We start from the raw sequence: 17,725 nt of genomic DNA, 5'->3' as shown, positions 1-17,725 counted from the left end.
TGCCTGCAGGGGCCTGGGTCTCTTTGAGTCATGGTCAGACCAAAAGCTCTGGAAGCTTGCAAGTCTAGGGAAGGTGGAGAAATTCTCATATGGGCAGGTGATCACAAAAGACTTTGTAGAATCATCCTCCATCATCTTCATCTGCAAGGTAAGATGGCTAGGGTGGGGGTGGCAAAGCTGGGAGCATCCTTGTTCTAAAACACACCTTTCTGAGCATCCATGTCCCACTTATAAAAGACAAACAACACAATTTGGCCTACCTCCCTCAGAGGGTTGTTGTGAACTTTAAGATAGTTATTAGAAAGAGGGCTAGTAGATCTCCCCGTCTTGAGCTTATATATGTTTCCTTATAGACAAATACATATTTAAGTTAAGCAATTGGTTCTTTTTTTTTTTTTTAATTTTATAGAGGCATGTTTATTTATTTATTTGTTTGTTTTGTTTATACATGCACTGGGTACAGTCAGAAGCGCGGGAGGGTGAGCGAATTCACCAGAGCCAGAGAAGGGAGCAGATCAGGCAGAAGGACCAAAGTACACTGCTGAGGGGAGCAGCGGGCGGCAGGAGAGGTCTGCGAGCCATGTGGGACCCTCCTCTGGTGGCCGGGGAGCAGCCGGGGATCGAACCGGCGCTGCAGAGGCCGCGGGTAGCTTCGCAACCCAGCGCTCAACTGCTGCGCCACCGGGGAGGCCCTAAGCAATTGGTTCTTAAATCTTTATGATGCCAAAGAACTTTTAAAAATTATAATCTGTAAATTTTAAGAGTAATGTGACCACTTCATAAAACATTCTGGAAAGAAGGAAAAAAAATCATCTGTAAGCTTATCACCGGAGTTGATTTTTCAAGAGTGGAATTGCTTGGTGTCATCAGTATTTATTGCTCTTGGAACAAATTGCTTTCCAAAAGGAGGAATCTACTTTATCTAGCTTCCAGAAATGCACCACTCTCTAGTGCCACCAAACCTTTTCCTGTCTGTCAGTTATTCTTCCAGAAGATTTTCTAATTTAATAGACAGCAATTGTTACCTTACTGAGAACTTATTTAGTATATACTATTTCTTTTTTTTTTTTTTTTTTAATAGAGGCATGCTTTATTTATTTGTTTGCTGGTTTGTTTGTTTGTTTTGTTTATACAAGCACTGGGTACAGTCAGAAGCGCGGGAGGGCGAGAGAATTCACCAGAGCCAGAGCAGGGAGCAGAGCAGGCAGAAGGACCGAAGTACACTGCTGAGGGGAGCAGCGGGCGGCAGGAGAGGTCTGCGCGCCATGTGGGACCCTCCTCCGGTGGCCGGGGAGCAGCCGGCGATCGAACCGGCGCCACAGAGGCCGCGGAGCAGCCTCGCAACCCAGCGCTCAACTGCTGCGCCACCGGGGAGGCCCTAGTATATACTATTTCTGATCAATTGTGAGATCAGTCATGTTTATTTGCTAAATTTTGTCACCTGCAAATTGTCTTATGTCCTTTGCCAACTTGTCTGTTGCTTGATCATGATTAAAAAATCTAACATTTATATTTATAGTGAACTTACTGTTTACCATATTCTTTGCTCCACATGTGTCATTTCTTTTCAGCCTCATGGAAGCCCCACACCCCCAAATTAGTATTGTCATTTTACAGAGGTAGAAACCAAGGGACAGGAAAGTTAAGGGGCTTGTCCAGTAATGAGGGGCAGAGGTGACTTGAGTTAAGGGCTTCTGGGGCTTGGGATTTGAGTTAACCTTTCTGTCAAACCCGCCCCCCTATTATCCAGTTTTTTGAGACTACTGTTTTTTTGAGACTCTGTTCCTGTGCCACACACAGATACTACTAGCATGATTTTTTTTTATTTTGAAATCTGTAATATTCAAAATTCAAGACATTTAAGAGTGATGTCTCCCTCTCACCTTTTTCCCCTGCCACCCAGTATTCCTGCCGAGAGGCAACCGCTGTCACTAGTCTCTTATGTGTCTGTCCTGCACATAGTCTCTGCATATTTTAAGCAAATGGGTGTGTATATGTTTTCCCCACTTCTGGGTCAGTGGTGGCGTGCTACACAGACTGTGCTGCACTTTGCAGTTTTCACTTAAGAATGTTCCTGTAGATTGTTCCCTGTCAACTTATAAACTCATTCATTACTACCACTTGTGTAGTATTTCACTGTATGATTTGCTTTAATTCAACCAGCTCCCTATTGATGTATATTTAGCTTGCCTGAATCTGCTACTTCAAAGTGCTTTGGTGAATAGCCATGTAGGTAATACCATTTTACTGTAAACCTTCCTTATCTGCTAAGAAGGGGCTATCCCAACTCTTGTAGTTTATGCATGTTGCCACTAGAGGGCAAAATCATCAGCAGGTGGCCAGGAGTCCTCTGGACCTGGGAATGTTGGAGACCGTAATTTATTTCCTCCAGGCATCACAAACAATTATTGCCCATAATCAACTCACTTTGAATAGTTTATCATTTGGAGACACAAATGACATTGTTTGCACCACCGATAGAGATGTGATTAAAGACTCACCACAGACTTTCCAAGAGGAAACTGTTCACATGTGTTTCTCTCGTACCTGCAGTTTCAGTTGGCAAATGTTTGTTGAATGAATATTGAATGAAGTTCCAAGTACAAGGCCTGGCATATAATAAAGGTTTATTAAATGTTTGATCCATTCTTCCCCTTCCTCAATAACAGTAATCTGTCTTGAACCTTTATAACATGTCTTGGGTTTCCTATAAGAAGGGGAAGATTTTGTAAGGAAATCAAATAAAAAGAAAAATGACATATCTTTCGGGCCTCCCCAGTGGCGCAGCAGGTTGAGCGCCGTGCTGTGAAGCTGTCCAGCCTCTGCAGCGTGAGTTCGATCCTGGCCGGCCGGAGAGAATTCCACATGGTGCTGCAGACCTCTCCTGTTGCGCCCACTGCTCCCCTCAGCAGCGTATTTCAGTCATTCTGTCTGTTCTGCTCCCTGCTCTGTCTCTGGTGAATCCTCTCACCCTCCCGCGCCTCTGGCCTGTACCCCAGCTCTTGTATAAAAATAAGTCTTTAAAAAAGAAAAATGACATATCTTTCTTGTCTATCAGATTAAGAAAGATTAAAAGGATTGTGAAAAACAGTTGTCAGTGTAATACAAGAATATATTTCTAAAGGGTAGTTTGGCAATGTATATCAAAATTTAAAACATGCATACCTTTAGGAATTAATCCTAAACAGATAATCAAACATGGGAATTATATTAGAATGATCTAGATTATATTGTGATTATAAACAATCCATTTATATGCACCTTATAAGCATCACTCAAATCAAGGGAGACCATTTCTAGCACTCAGAAGGCTCCCTCATACCCTATCCCAGACAAAATTCCTCCTTGAAGGTAACCTCTCTTCTGGTTCTGTCACCACAGATTACTTTTTCCTGTGCTTGAACTTTATGTAAATGGAATCATGCAGTAATGCATGTGCTCTTTGCATCTGACTGTTTTTGCTCAATCAAAATTTGTTAATTTTATGTAAATTATGACATAGAATAATATCTAATCATTAAAAAACAATAATATAGAATCAAGATTCCTTGATCATTGAGTTTTCAAAAAGGTTATGAGTCTGTTTTACATAAAACATTTATGAAAAATTATATATACATCTTGTACGTTTATAGAAAAATGCTTGACATAAAATCACCAAAAACTTTCTTCTTGTTATTTCTTTTTATTTCATTTCCATAGAAAAACTGCTTGTTATTTTTGGGTGTTAGGATTGATATAGTTTTAACTTCCCTATGTTCTTCTGTTTGGTTTGAATAATTTTTAAATTTAGTTTTGAAATGATTTTAAATTTATAGAAAAGTTGAAAAACAGTACAAAGAACTCCTATTGTATAACCTTAACCAGTCATCAATTGTTAATATTGTTAGAATTGCTCTTTATATATATATTTTTCCCTGCCTGAATCATTTGAGAGTTGTTTCATTTATCTTATTTATTTACGCCTATACACTTAAGTGATTATTTTCAAAGGTCAGAATAATTAATCTCAGAATAATAATCAAAATCTGGAAATTTAGCATTGAAATAATATATGCTCGGGCCTCCCTGGTGGCACAGGCGGTTGAGCGCAGCACTGTGAAGCTGTCCACAGCCTCTGCTGTGCTGATTGGATCCCGCCGTCCACGGAGATGCCCATATGGCAAGGCAGACCTCTCCTGTCTAGCCCACTGCTCCCCTCAGCAGTGTATTTTGTCAGTCTGCTTGTTCTGTTCCCTGCTCTGTCCCTGTTGAGTCCTCTCACTCTCCCATATATCTGGCCTGTATCCCGGTTCTTGTATGGATAAATAAATCTTAAAAAAATAAAAGAAATAATATATGCTCTACAGTCCATGATCAATTTCACTAATTGTCCTAAAAACACCCTCAAAGGTGATTGTTTTCCCAGTGCCCACATTATATTTAGTTCTTATGCCTCTTTAGCTATTTGAATTTTTTATGATGAGTACACTGTATTTTCACCAAAAAAAAAAAAAAAAGACAAAGAGAGAACCTGTAATCAAACTTGCATTACGCAAATAAAAAACATTGGATAAGAAGCAATTCCAAGAGTGTATCTTCAAAGCCTGACCTTCCTGAAACCTTAGGAGTTAACCCTTCTGTTTATGTCTCTTGATGCCTCCAGGGCAGCTGTGAAGTCCTGAGGCTGATAGACCTGTCAGCCTCCTCTTCCTACTGTAAGTGGATCTGGCAGCATCTGCAGCTGATAGATGACAAACCTCTAAAGACCTACCATATTGGTAAGACATCCACATCTGGTAGCAGCTGTGGCACAACAGGAGGATCCTGGTATCATTCTGTTTCCAGTTCCTAGCCCATAGAATCTTAGAAATCTAGAGATAGAAAGGCCCATAGTGTTATAGGACAGAGAGAGGGGCAGCCCAAACCCCGCAAACCTGCCTATTCTAAATGGGTTCTGCCATCCGCCGCATCAACACATATGAGACTTTAATGGGAAGGAACTTTAATAAAACTAGGAAACAATACAGGTAAGGCAAATAATCTAGTTTCTAAATCAAGCATCCAAAGTTACCCGTCCCCTCGTGGGTAAAAGTCCATCCAAATGGGATTGGCCCAGAGCAAAGCTCCAAAGCCTGCCACAAGTCTAAAGCATCTTCCAGTGGGGACCCACAGAAAAGGGTCACAAACAACCGGACAAGCCCGAAAGGAAAAGAGCAAAATCAACATCAAGATAAAAGCTGCCATTGTCACCTCCCCACGGGTCTCACCGACATCTGTGTCACCCAGTCCACGACCAAAAGACAAGCGCAGTTTCTTCACGTGTCTCTAGGCTCCATGTGCCTTCTCCAGGTCTCCTGGCTCCATCCTGCTTCCTTCCTTCCTCAGTCTCTTCTGCAGCTTCTCCTCTTCCTGCTCAGCTCCACCCTCCCTTGGGTGGGGCAGGGAACCTCCCCCTTTCCTGGGGACCACCCTGTTGCAATAGGATGTCTGGTTTTATCCCTTCTTCTACCAACCCTTCTTCTAACCAGCCCACCCTGCCAGGGCAGGCTCCTGCCCGCCTCTGCAGCCTCCATTTCAGCCTTTCCTCTCTGCTGCTTCAGTCCCCCTGGTAGCCATATACTCCTTGCCTCAGGCTTTCACACAGGCTTGCTCCCAAACCCCTGTCCTTTTTTGTTTGTTTTTGTCCAGCTCTCTTCTTTATTTAGATGTTAGACTAAACATCTCTTCCTCCTTCGGAGAGGATGAGATTTCTCAGATTGGATCTTCCATTCCCCATGATATCCCATCAAAGTACTCTGTATTTCTCTTCTGTGATCGTTAACCCCATTGAAATCATAATCAAAGTCTTGGAGTTATGTTCTGATAAACCTATTGTGAGTTGAAAATATCAGGACTTGAAAATGCATTTAATATACCTAACTTACTTATCCTAGCCTATCTTAAATGTACTTAGAACACTGATAATAGCCTATAGTTGGACAAAATCATCTAACACAAGCCTGTCTTACAAAAAAGTGTTGAGGGCCTCCCCGGTGGCGCAGCGGTTGAGCGCTGGGTTGCCAAGCTGCCGGCAGCCTCTGCAGCGCCGGTTCGATCCCCGGCTGCTCCCCAGCCTGTGGAGCAGGGTCCCACATGGCGCGCAGACGCCCTCCTGCCGCCCGCTGCTCCCCTCGGCAGTGTACTTTGGTCCTTCTGCCTGCTCTGCTTCCCGCTCTGGCTCTGGTGAGTTCTGTTACCCTCCCGTGCTTCTGACTGTACCCAGTGCTTGTATAAATAAATATCTAGATAGATAGATAGATAGATAGATAGATAGATAGATAATCTTTTTAAAAAAATAAAAGTAAATTAAAAATAAAAGTAAAAAAGTGTTGAACCGCTCATATAATTTGTTGAAACTGTAGTAAAAGTTAAAAATGGTCTGAAGTGTCAGTTGTTTACCGTGATGGCATAGGTGACTGGGAGCTGTGCTTGCTGTCATGCCAGCGTGATAAGAGAGTATCCATACACACAGCACTTGCCCAGATAAAGATCAAAACCCAGAATTTAATGTTCAGATTCTATTGAATGTGTCACTTTGTACCATAGTAAAGGCGAAAAATCGTAAGTCGAAGTCAGGGAAAATAAGTATGGTAATAAGTATGTAATAAGCAGGTAATAAGTATGAATAACAGTTATTGTTGATGGGATTTTGGTTATGCTGTGTTGAGTGTGGCTGTTTATACTTATATAATCCTCACAACAGCTCTTCAAGCAAGTATGATTGTATCTCCATTTTTCAGATGAGGAGACTGAGGTTCAGAGAAGTGAATCACTTGTCTAAGGGACATAGTAATAATAAAGCAGTGGAGGACTTCAGAGTTGGGATTCTAACCCAGGTCCAACTCTCTTCATAAATGTCTCCAACCTTCCTCACTCTTCATTTCATGTGGTTGGACACAGGCATCATCTTTCTGGTCTCTAGAACTGGCCAGTATGATAACCAGGCTTTCTGATTCCAGGGCAGTAATTTTTCCGTTTACAATTATTGTGGCATTTCCTTTCTCTTGCCCTTCTACCTCCCAGAGATATTTGGTCTCATCTACTTGGGTCAAGAGCTCAAACCCTTGACAGACATTCATGGTGACCCAGGCATCTTTATGTCTTACCTCGTACTGAGTACTAACCCCTTCCCAATCCTTTGAGATTATTAGTTGTGCATTAATCAAGGCTTCTTCCCACAAAGATTGCTTTACTGATGGAACCAGCCCTCCTGAGATTAGAACTGAGCATTCAACACAGGGAGGCAGAGGAGAGGAGTGGAAAAAAGAGAGCTTGAGCTAGACATCCCACTTACTTTGGGGTGACTTTGGTTAGCATTTTCCTGAGATTGTTCTGGGATACAGTTAAGTTACTTGAAAGTATTTTGATCTCTTGAAGCCTGGCGTTTAAGGTTTTGTTAGGGAGGATCAGAGAAGTGTTTAATCTAGAGATAAAAATTTTGCCCCATTCATGAGGCAAGACCAATGTGAGTTTTCTGCAGTCAATAGTGCCTGTGATTTGTGCAGGTTTTTATTTTAGCTGTTGGGAACAGAAACTATTGCTGATCCTGTGTGAGCCCTGATGGCTTAACCCTCTAATCATTTTGGATGGTTCTTTCCTCAGCCTTGGGTAGTATGTTAGTGTCTATTATTGTGTAATAAGTTATCTTAAAGCTTGCAACAGTATGCACTTTTATCTCTCAGTTTCTGTGGGTCAGAAATTTGCCCATGACTTAACTGGGTGCCTCTGGCTAAAGTTCACCTGAGATTGTAGCTGTCTGCGAGGGTTGTGGGTCTCATCTGAAGGCTTACCCAGAAGGGAACAACTTCCAACTTACTGGCATGGCCATTTGCAAGCTTATCCTTATGGGTGTCTTAATAAGTCCTGTTCATGACATGGCAGCTTTCTTTCACAGGAGTGAGAACACAATGTGCCCAAAACAGAAGTCACTCTCTTTATAACCTAATCTCAAAAGTGATATCCCATCACTTCTGCTACATTCTATTTGCTGAAATCCAGTTCAACTTAATGGAAAGATTTTACACAATGTGTAAAATTGTGTAGGCATAGGGCACACTGGGCCATCTTAAAGTCTGCCCACGACTGGGGTTTCCTAACATAAATGTGCTGCTCAATATTCAGTTGAGACTGCAGAGGCCCTTGAAGGATCTTCAAAGTTCTCTGTGTAGCTCTCTCCTCTATAGTACTCTGCTTTGTGAATTCTAGATGCCCTTCTTCCTCAGACTCTCAGTTCCTTCCCATCAATTCAGGGAGATTGCTGTGCTTCTACCTGGGTTTCCTCTCCCCGCACCATGGCCCAGAAAATCTCTAGGTAGTAAACTGGGGCAATAGAAGGGCTCAACTTATTTGTTTTTTATCTTGCAGGGATGATTGGTCTTTGTGGCCTGATGCCCAAATGGCTTGAAAACCATTTTCTTCACAAATTTAGTCCAGTGTTTTAGTAGTTTCAGGTGGGACAGTAAATTTAGTCCCTATTACTCCATGTGGCTAGAAGCAGAAGTCCAGATGTATGCTTATTTTTTATTGATTGATTTTTTAAATTTATTTTAATTAATTTTTTCTTGTTTTTTGGATCTTTGTTTCTTAAAAGCTGAGTTTTATTTGATTGTATGGATCTACCATAATTGTTTTTAAAGCAATTACCTTTTGTAGATATTTTAGATTATTTACAATTTTTCACTATTATCCTACTGTGGTAAATTTCTCAGTGTGTTTATCTTTACATACTTGTGCAAAAAATATATTGGATAAATTCTTAGAATTACTGAATCAAATAATTGCTCCAGTGTGTAATGACCATGCATTTTAAATTTTGATAGATATTGCCAAATGACCTCTAAAATGTTGTATTCAGGGCATTTTATATGTGCTCTGTTAATCCAGACCTACTCCTTGTACAGTTTGAATTTATTTCTATTAATAAATAGAAATATTTATTTCTATTACTGTTAATTTTTTGGAGGTACAATAGCTTTTTATTTTTTAATTTTTTAATATTTTATTTTATGTAATTCTTACATCATTTTTCATCTTTGCACAATGTATGCATTTTCATTATGGTTATATTCCCCATACAATTGCACCCCACCCTTATTTTATTTTATTATATTCCCCATACAATTACAATCCCCTTATTTTGACCCCAATCCCTCCTTTCCCTGTCCCCCAACCCCCATAGAGTGTCTCTGGTTCATAGTTGTTTGTTGATTTTGATATTTTCTTTTTCTTTTTTTTTTTTAAGATTTATTTGTTTATTTATTTACATAAGCACTGGGTACAGTCAGAAGCGCGGGAGAGTGAGAGAACTCACCAGAGCCAGAGCTGGGAGCAGAGCAGGCAGAAGGACCGAAGCACACTGCTGAGGGGAGCAGCGGCCAGCAGGAGATGTCTCCCTGCCATGCGGGACCCTCCTCTGGTGGCCGGGGAGCATCCGGGGATCGAACCAGCGCAGCAGAGGCTGTGGGCAGCTTCGCAACCCAGCACTCAACCGCTGTGCCACCGGGGAGGCCCCTGTTACTAGTTTTTTTAATATGTGCCATTCTCACTGGTGTAAGATGGTATCTCATCGTAGTTTTGATTTGCATTTCCCTGATTATAAGTGATGTTGAACATTTTTCATATGCCTGTTGGCCATTTGCATTTCCTCTTCAGAGAAGTTTTTTTTTAGCTCTTCTGCCCATTTTTTGACTGGATTATTTTCTTTGTTTTTGTTGAGTCTCATCAGCTCTTTGTAGATTTTTGTCATCAGTCCTTTATCATTAGTGTTGTGTGCAAAAATATTCCCCCAGTTGGTGGGGTTTCTCTTTGTTTTTGTTATTGTCTCTTTTGCTGTGCAGAAGCTCTTTAATTTGATGTAGTCCTGTTATAGGGCAACCCCGATACAAAACGGGGTGCCTGACTGTGGGTCCTCACCCACCCACATAAAAGGACTTATCAATGCTCTACTGCAGGCACACACGAAAGGTTAATAAAAGGTTTATTTACAAGGAAAGGGGACATGAGGAAATGTATAGCTCAGGGAGAAAAGTGGGAGACAAAGTTTTAAATGTGTCCTACCCGATCCGCTGATCAGGAATCCCAAAATGGCACTCTGAGAGCTGGCTGCAAGCCAGGAATGTGAAGCCAGGAGGTGAGCGACAGAGTGAGCCCCCAAGCCCACGTGTCTGGTTTTTATACCAACCCTGGCTGCTTAACTCCACCCTCAGGTCCCAGCCACCTTCCCTTTGGTGGTGACGGGATTTTTCTTTCCCAATGTCCTGATGGCTTTGGTCTGGAGTGGGGGTGGGGTCCACAAAGCCTGTATGGGATTAGCGCAGGACATCCTTTCCCCCTAACAGTCCCAGATGTTGATCTTTGCCTTCACTATCACTGCTTTGGGTGATGTGTCTGTAAAGATGTCTTTGATGTGCATATCATGTAGTGTTTCACCTATATTTCCTTCTATGTATTTTATGGTTTCAGGTCTTATGTCTAGTTCCTTAATCCATTTTTTTTTTTTTTTAAAGATTTTTTTTTTTTTAATAGAGGCATGTTTTATTTCTTTCTTTCTTTATTTGTTTGTTTGTTTTGTTTATACATGCACTGGGTACAGTCAGAAGCACGGGAGGGTGAGAGAATTCACCAGAGCCAGAGCGGGGTGCAGAGCAGGCAGAAGGACCGAAGTACACTGCTGAGGGGAGCAGCGGGCGGCAGGAGAGGTCTGCGCGCCATGTGGGACCCTCCTCTGGTGGCCGGGGAGCAGCCGGGGATCGAACCGGCGCCGCAGAGGCCGCGGGCAGCTTCGCAACCCAGCGCTCAACCGCTGCGCCACCGGGGAGGCCCATTCCTTAATCCATTTTGAGTTGGTTTTTGTGCATGGTGTTAGGTAGTAGTCAAGCTTCATTCTTTTGCATGTAGCGACCCAGTTTTCCCAGCACCATTTATTGAACAAACTTTCTTTGCTCCAATGCATATTCTTTGCTCCTTTGTCAAAGATTAGTTGACCATAAATCTGTGGGTTTATTTCTGGATTTTCTATTCGATTCCATTGGTCTGTGTGTCTGTTCTTGTTCCAATACCATGCAGTTTTGATGATTATGGCTTTGTAGTATAGTTTGAAGTCTGGGAGTGTGATGCCTCCATTCCCTTTTTTTTCAGGAGAACTTTGGCTATTCGGGGTTTTTGGTGATTCCATATGAATTTCATCAATAATTGTTCTATTTCTTTGAAGAATGACATTGAAATTTTTATTGGAATAGCATTGAATCTGTATATTGCTTTTGGTAGGATGGCCATTTTAATAATGTTTATTTTTCCAATCCATGAGCAGGGGATGTCTTTCCATTTCTTTGTGTCTTCTTCTATTTCTTTTAACAGTATTTTATAGTTTTCTTTGTATAGGTCCTTTACCTCTTTTGTTAGATTTATTCCCAAGTATTTGATTTTTTTTGTTTTGATAATAAAAGGGATGGTTTTTTTGATTTCTTCTTCTTCAGATTTATTGTTTGTGTAGAGGAAGGCTACTGACTTTTGCATGTTGATTTTGTATCCTGCCACTTTACTGAACTGATTGATGAGTTGAATTAGTTTTTCTGTGGAATTTTGGGGGTTCTCTATGTATATTATCATATCATCTGCAAATAATGATAGTTTGACTTCTTTTCCTATTTGGATTCCTTGTATGTCTTTCTCTTGTCTTATTGCTTTGGCTAGGACTTCCAGTATTACATTGAAAAGCAGTGGTGAGAATGGACATCCTTGTCTTGTTCCAGATCTTAATGGAAATGCTTTCAGCTTTTCACCAATGAGAATGATACTGGCTGTTGGCTTGTCGTATATGGCCTTTATGATGTTGAGGTATGTTCCTTGTATCCCAAGAATTTCAAGGGCTTTTATCATGAATGGATGTTGTACTTTGTCGAAAGCTTTCTCAGCATCTATTGATATTATCATATGGTTCTTATATTTCTTTTTGTTGATGTGTTGGATAATGTTGATTGATTTTTCGGATGTTGAACCATCTTTGTGTCCCTGGAATGAATCCTACTTGGTCATGGTGAATTATCTTATGGATACATTTTTGGATTCTGATAGCTAAAATTTTATTGAGGATTTTTGCATTAGTGTTCATTAGCAAGATTGGCCTATAGTTTTCTTTTTTTGTGTTGTCCTTGTTTGGTTTTGGTATTAGCGTAATGTTGGCTTCATAGAACGTGTTTGGTATTATCCCTTGCTTCTCAATTTTTTGGAAGAGTTTGTGAAGGATAGGCACTAATTCGTTTCTGAACATTTGGTAGAATTCATTTGTAAATCCATCAGGTCCTGGGCTTTTGTTTTTGGGAAGGTTTTTGATTACCATTTCAATTTTGCTGCTTGTAATTAGTCTGCTTAGGTGTTCTATTTCTTCTTTATCTAGCTTTGGGTGATTGTAGAGTTGTAGGAATTTGTCCATCTCCTCTAGATTGTTGAACTTGTTTCCATATAACTGTTCATAGTAGTTACTGATTATTCTTTTGATTTCTACTGTGTTCGTTGTGATTTCTCCTCTTCATTTGTGATCCTGTTTATTTGTGCTTTCTCCCATTTTTCCTTTGTGAGCCTGGCTAGGGGTTTGTCTATTTTATTTATTTTTTCGAAGAAGCAGCTCTTGGTTTCATTGATCTTTTGGATTTTTTTTTTAGTTTCAATTTCATTTATTTCTGCTTTGCTTTTTATTATTTCTTTTCTTCTACTGGTTTTGGGCACCCCACCCTTATTTTGACTCTAGTCCTTCCTCTCCCTGCCCTTCCCTTCCCCCTCCCCCCTCCGTAGTGTGTCTCTGGTTTGCTTGTTGATTTTGATTTTATAGTTGCTTGTTGATTTTGATTTTTACTTTGTATTGATTAGTCTTTTTCCTGGTTTCTTATTTAAGTTTTCTAAATTCCTACTGTGAGTGAGACCATCCAGTATTTTTCTTTTTCTTTCTGACTTATTTCACTGAGCATGATCCCTTCTAGCTCCATCCATGTTGCTGCAAACTGCATGTGTTTATCTTTTTTGGTTGCTGAGTATAATTGCTGATAACTTCATCGTGTATATGTACCACATCTTCTTGATCCAGTCATCTATTTTTGGGCATTTGGTTTGTTTCCATAGCTTAGCTATGGTAAATAGTACTGCTATGAACATAAGCGTGCAGGTGCCCTCTATTACTGTTAATTTTAATAGCTGCTTCTAATACCAGAGATCTATTTTAAAAACAACACTTTAATTTTCATACAATAAAGTGCACACATTTAAGATGTGTATTTCATGTAGCACTGTTTACAATAGCTAGGACACAAAAACAGCTTAAATATCCATCAATAGACAATTGGATCAAGAAGATGTGGTGTATGCACAGTGTGGAACATCTTCAGTTATAAGGAAAGATGAAATGTAGCCATTCACAGCAAAAGGAGGGAATTTGACTAAAGCAAGTCAGAATGACAAACACAAATACTTGACATTTACATAATAGATGATTATACAAAGTAAAATATAAAAGCTAGTAGGCATTAAACACTGTGAGGGGTCTGGGGTTAAGAGGGAGAGGGAAGGAAGAAAGGATAAGGGGATATAGAGATTGTTTGTGGGGGAGAACTGTACAGTTCAAAGAATTTTAATGAACTTCTATCTGTTGAAACTTACCTCAATCAAGTTATAGAATATTTTACCATTTCTAATTTCCCCTATGCCCCTTCCCATTCAATTTAATTTCACCCTTGGCTCCCTTGGCTGTAGGCAATCACCTATTGTTTTCTGTCACTATAGAATTCACTTGTCTTTCATAAGAAATGGAATGATATAGTATGTATACTTTTGCCTTTTCGTCCTTTCACTCAGTATAGTGTTTTTGAGTAATTGGTTCGCTCTTTTTTATTTCTGAGTAGTATTCTCTTGGAGATCTTGAAAATAAAAACTCCCATAGAAGATCTTCTAGGCACAACACATACTTTTCTTTTTTTATAAAAGATTTATTTATTTATGCATACAAGTACTGGGGTACAGGCCAGAGGTGCAGGGAGTGAGAGGATTCACCAGAGACAGTGTGGGGAACAGAACAGGCAGACTGACTGAAATACACTGCTGAGGGGAGCAGTGGGCAAGTCAGGAGAGGTCTGCTGCTCCATGTGGGTCACCTTCCTGGCCAGGGATCGAACTCGTCCTGCAGTGGCTGCCGATAACTTCATAATGCTGTGTCTTAACTCCTTGTGCCACCAGGGAAGCCCCAGGCACAGCACATACTTTATCTGTAATTCTTACAATAGTTCTGTGAGGGCTCCAGTGAGTCTTCCAGAGGTCTATGTCTGGTCACTCAATTTTCTTTTCTTGCTGCCCCTGCCCCCATTCTAGTTTGAAAGCCCAGAAAAAAATATGACCTTTTAATGGAAAGACATGAGCTTTGAATTAGATTGACCTTAGTTCAAATCCAAGTATCAGCCCTTTTTTGTGTGACTTAAACTCTCTGCTGCTCATTTCATCTCTTAAATGAGGCGAGTGATACTTGTCAGGATGTAATAGGGATAAAGTCTCAAGATCAGGGCCTGGCATACATGGAAGTCATGGTGGTTTCGTCTCCTCTCTCCTCCCCTCCCCTCCCCTCCCTTCCCTTCTTTGCTTTTTTCTTCTTTCCATTTTTTTTAAAGATTTATTTATTTATGCATACAAGAGCTGGGTACAGGCCAGAGATGTGGGGGGCGAGAGGACTCACCGGAGACAGAGTGGGGAGCAGAACAGGCAGACTGACTGAAATACACTGCTGAGGGGAGCAGCAGGCAAGACAGGAGAGGTCTGCTGCGCCATATGGGTTGCTCCCTGGCTTGCCGGGGATCAAACTTGTGCTGCAGAGGCTGCGGATTGCTTCATAGGGTGATGTTAACCCCTTGGACCACCAGGGAGGCCCTCTTCTTTCCATTCTGAATTTCCCCAAGTACCAGACTAGACAGCAGGTGACTGTGATATGCCTCCTAACACCACCACCACTCTAACCCTTACATATGCACAGACCCATTAATGCATTTTCCTGTGCTTTCTCTAACAGAACCTTCTTCTATAGAGAGATTCAAGGACTTCAAGATCAAATCCTATCCTCAGCAGGACTTTAGTACTCTGAAACTTCTGCATCTCAAGAAATCCTGGGAGAAAGAAGGGACTGATTTCAATATGGACAGTAAAGCCATAAAAAATAATCTCCCAAGGGCCTTTGGCCCAAAGATCAAGTAAGCTAAGCTTATGGCAGATAGAAGGGTCCAGATTCTGATTGAAAAAGAGGGCATAGCTTATAGAGCAGAATGTCATGGATGTCAGGGAAGGGGCAACAGGGGGCAGATGTAGACAACACCAAAGACTGGGGTGTCTGTGAAAGGCTGGCTTGAGAGGTCCCTGCATTCTCTGCCTGTAACAGGGCCATGCAGGTGGGCAGCTGCTGAGGAAGAAGGAATAGAAGAGATTTTCTAACTCTGATGCTCTGTCTGTGTGTCACTGGGCCTTTTTGACGCTAAATCCCTTCAGAAAATTCTACCCATTTCAGCAAGGTAGTAGGTAACAGCCTGAATTTTGAGTCCATTAAACGCAGGTTTAAATCTTGACTTTGCCGCTTATTTTAGTTCTCCTTCTATGGACAAGGTATATAGCCCCTCTAAGCCTTAGTTTCCTTGTCTGTAAATGATAGTGTCTAAATATTGGGGTGACTGTGAGTCAGCAATTAAATGAGATAATGGCAACTGTAGTTTACATTTATGGAATGCTACCTCTGCACATGATCCTTGATTATTAATTTAATCCTTACAATAGCACCGCAAGCTAAGTACAACTATTATCACTCCCATTTTTCAGGGGGAGAAAGCCAAGTTACAGAGAGAGATTATAAGTTAGTATTCAGGGTCACACAGGAAGGAACTGGCAGAACCAGGATTCAAACCCAAGCAGCTTGCTAGCACTCAGTCTTATCTGATACAACTGTCATGACAGAAGTGAGGTGGTGGCATCACAAGGGCTGCACTTACGGGCCTCCCTGGTGGCTCAGTGGGATGAGTGCAGTGCTGTGAAGCTGTCCTCAACCCCTGCAGCATGGGTTTGATTCCTGGCTGGCTATGGAGATTCCCATATGGGTGGCAGACCTCTCCTGTCGTGCCCCTCAGCAGTGCTTTTGGTCTGTCTGCCTGTTCTTCTCCCCACTGTCTCTGGTGAATCCTATCACCCTCCCATGCCTCTGGCCTGTACCCCAGCTATTGTATAAATAAAAAATAAAAATAAAAACTTAAAAAAAAAAAAAAGAGAGAGCTGCACTTACGCCCTTCCCAGAGAGGCTGAGGGGCAGGAAAGAACACTGAATGGGCACCAGCCTGCAGCATGACACACCACTTCTTTGCATTAAATGTAAAATTAAAATATCACAATGATACTAATTATAGTATCAGTGCCACAATCTCCATGTTGCCCCCAACTGCTACTTCACTTGAATCCTTTGCCCATTAACATTTCCAGGCCTCTCTAGTGAGCACCCCTTGACTGCTGAGCTGTTTTTGCCCTTATGGATATTCCCAATCCAAGTTCTTTTGAAAGTGAAACATCCCTGTTTCTCTGCTGTAAATCAGTAAGGGACCAGAGACAGGTTGAACCCAGAAGTGAAAAACAAAAGCCATGCTAGGCATGTGCACCCAGGTCACATCCTGCAGGATGAAAATGGAAACCTCTTTTGTGTATGTGTTTATGAGTCCAGTTCTATTCTCAGCCGATAAATCATCTTCTCCCTGCCTCTAGTCCTGATAGCTTAGCCTGTATCTTTCCTCTCCGTAGTCCTAGACCAAAAATCACAACAGGGTTGCTGGTGTAAAATCAACTCCACCATAAACAACGTACGTAGTCTATAGGGCAAACTTGTCTCTTTAAACTAACTAACTAACTAACTAACTAACTAACTAACTAACTAACTAACTAACCCATCTCTTCTCTGTCTTCCTATCAAGAAGAAAATTCCCAGCTTCTATTCTGTCCTGAAGGGCACAGAGCTCACTCTTTGTCAAAACTGTCTGTTTCATTTTGGACAGCTCTATTGTTAGAAATTCCTTCTCACCCAGAAGGCCTGAAATAGACCAATGGCTCATGCTTCTACTTAAGGTGTTTAAAGGGCTATTCTCTCTTCCTTTCCTTGGTCTCCTACTATTAAACTTCTCCAGTTCCTGACACAGTCACTTTTTCCCAGGACTTAATTTTAAGTTTTCTCACTTTCTGAGACAGATGTGAATTCTCCAGGGAAAGGCAATCTCAATATACAGTAGAGACGAGACTGATAATCTAGGGGCTCATGATTCTTTCAGATGAATTCTCTTTAATAAACTGTCAAATTTCAGATCCAGGCATCTTCAACCAATCAAATTTCCCATGATTAATACCAAATATGGCTGTATCCCCAAGGCTGCTGTAGTGGGGGCCTACATGAAGATCCACACAGTAGAGCAGGGAGAAAGCATGGTAAGTGTGCACTGAGCTCTGTTCACAATATAGTGTATAATGTGATGGACTAGGTGTGTTAAGTAATGAGAATAAAGACAAAATCATCCTGCTCTATATTTGATGAATTTAAGGAATATTGTCAGTTTTTGTTTTTTTTTTTTTTAAAGATATATTTATTTTTATTTATACAAGCACTGGGTATAGTCAGAAGCGCGGGAGGGTGAGAGAATTCACCAGAGCCAGAGCGGGG

The 17,725-nt window shown here is 41.1% G+C and overlaps 1 protein-coding gene across 5 annotated transcripts in view; it reads left to right on the top strand.

The window, feature by feature from the left end:
* Positions 1-17,725, top strand: part of CNBD2 (cyclic nucleotide binding domain containing 2) — a 60,267-nt gene that overhangs the window by 27,246 nt on the left and 15,296 nt on the right. For all 5 annotated transcript variants that reach the window (XM_054696804.1, XM_037495895.2, XM_037495902.2 and 2 more), the window contains 4 exons: positions 10-148; positions 4,646-4,760; positions 15,062-15,239; positions 17,373-17,493. In XM_054696804.1, the coding sequence (XP_054552779.1) occupies positions 10-148; positions 4,646-4,760; positions 15,062-15,239; positions 17,373-17,493 (553 nt within the window). The remainder of the gene's footprint in view (positions 1-9; positions 149-4,645; positions 4,761-15,061; positions 15,240-17,372; positions 17,494-17,725) is intronic.

This window comes from Talpa occidentalis, unplaced genomic scaffold, assembly GCF_014898055.3.
Source record: "Talpa occidentalis isolate TD23 unplaced genomic scaffold, MPIMG_talOcc4v2.1 talOcc4.10, whole genome shotgun sequence".
In the NCBI taxonomy this organism is placed as follows: domain Eukaryota; kingdom Metazoa; phylum Chordata; class Mammalia; order Eulipotyphla; family Talpidae; genus Talpa; species Talpa occidentalis.
Note: the sequence above shows the minus strand (reverse complement) of the source record. Positions and strands in the feature narration are given on the sequence as shown.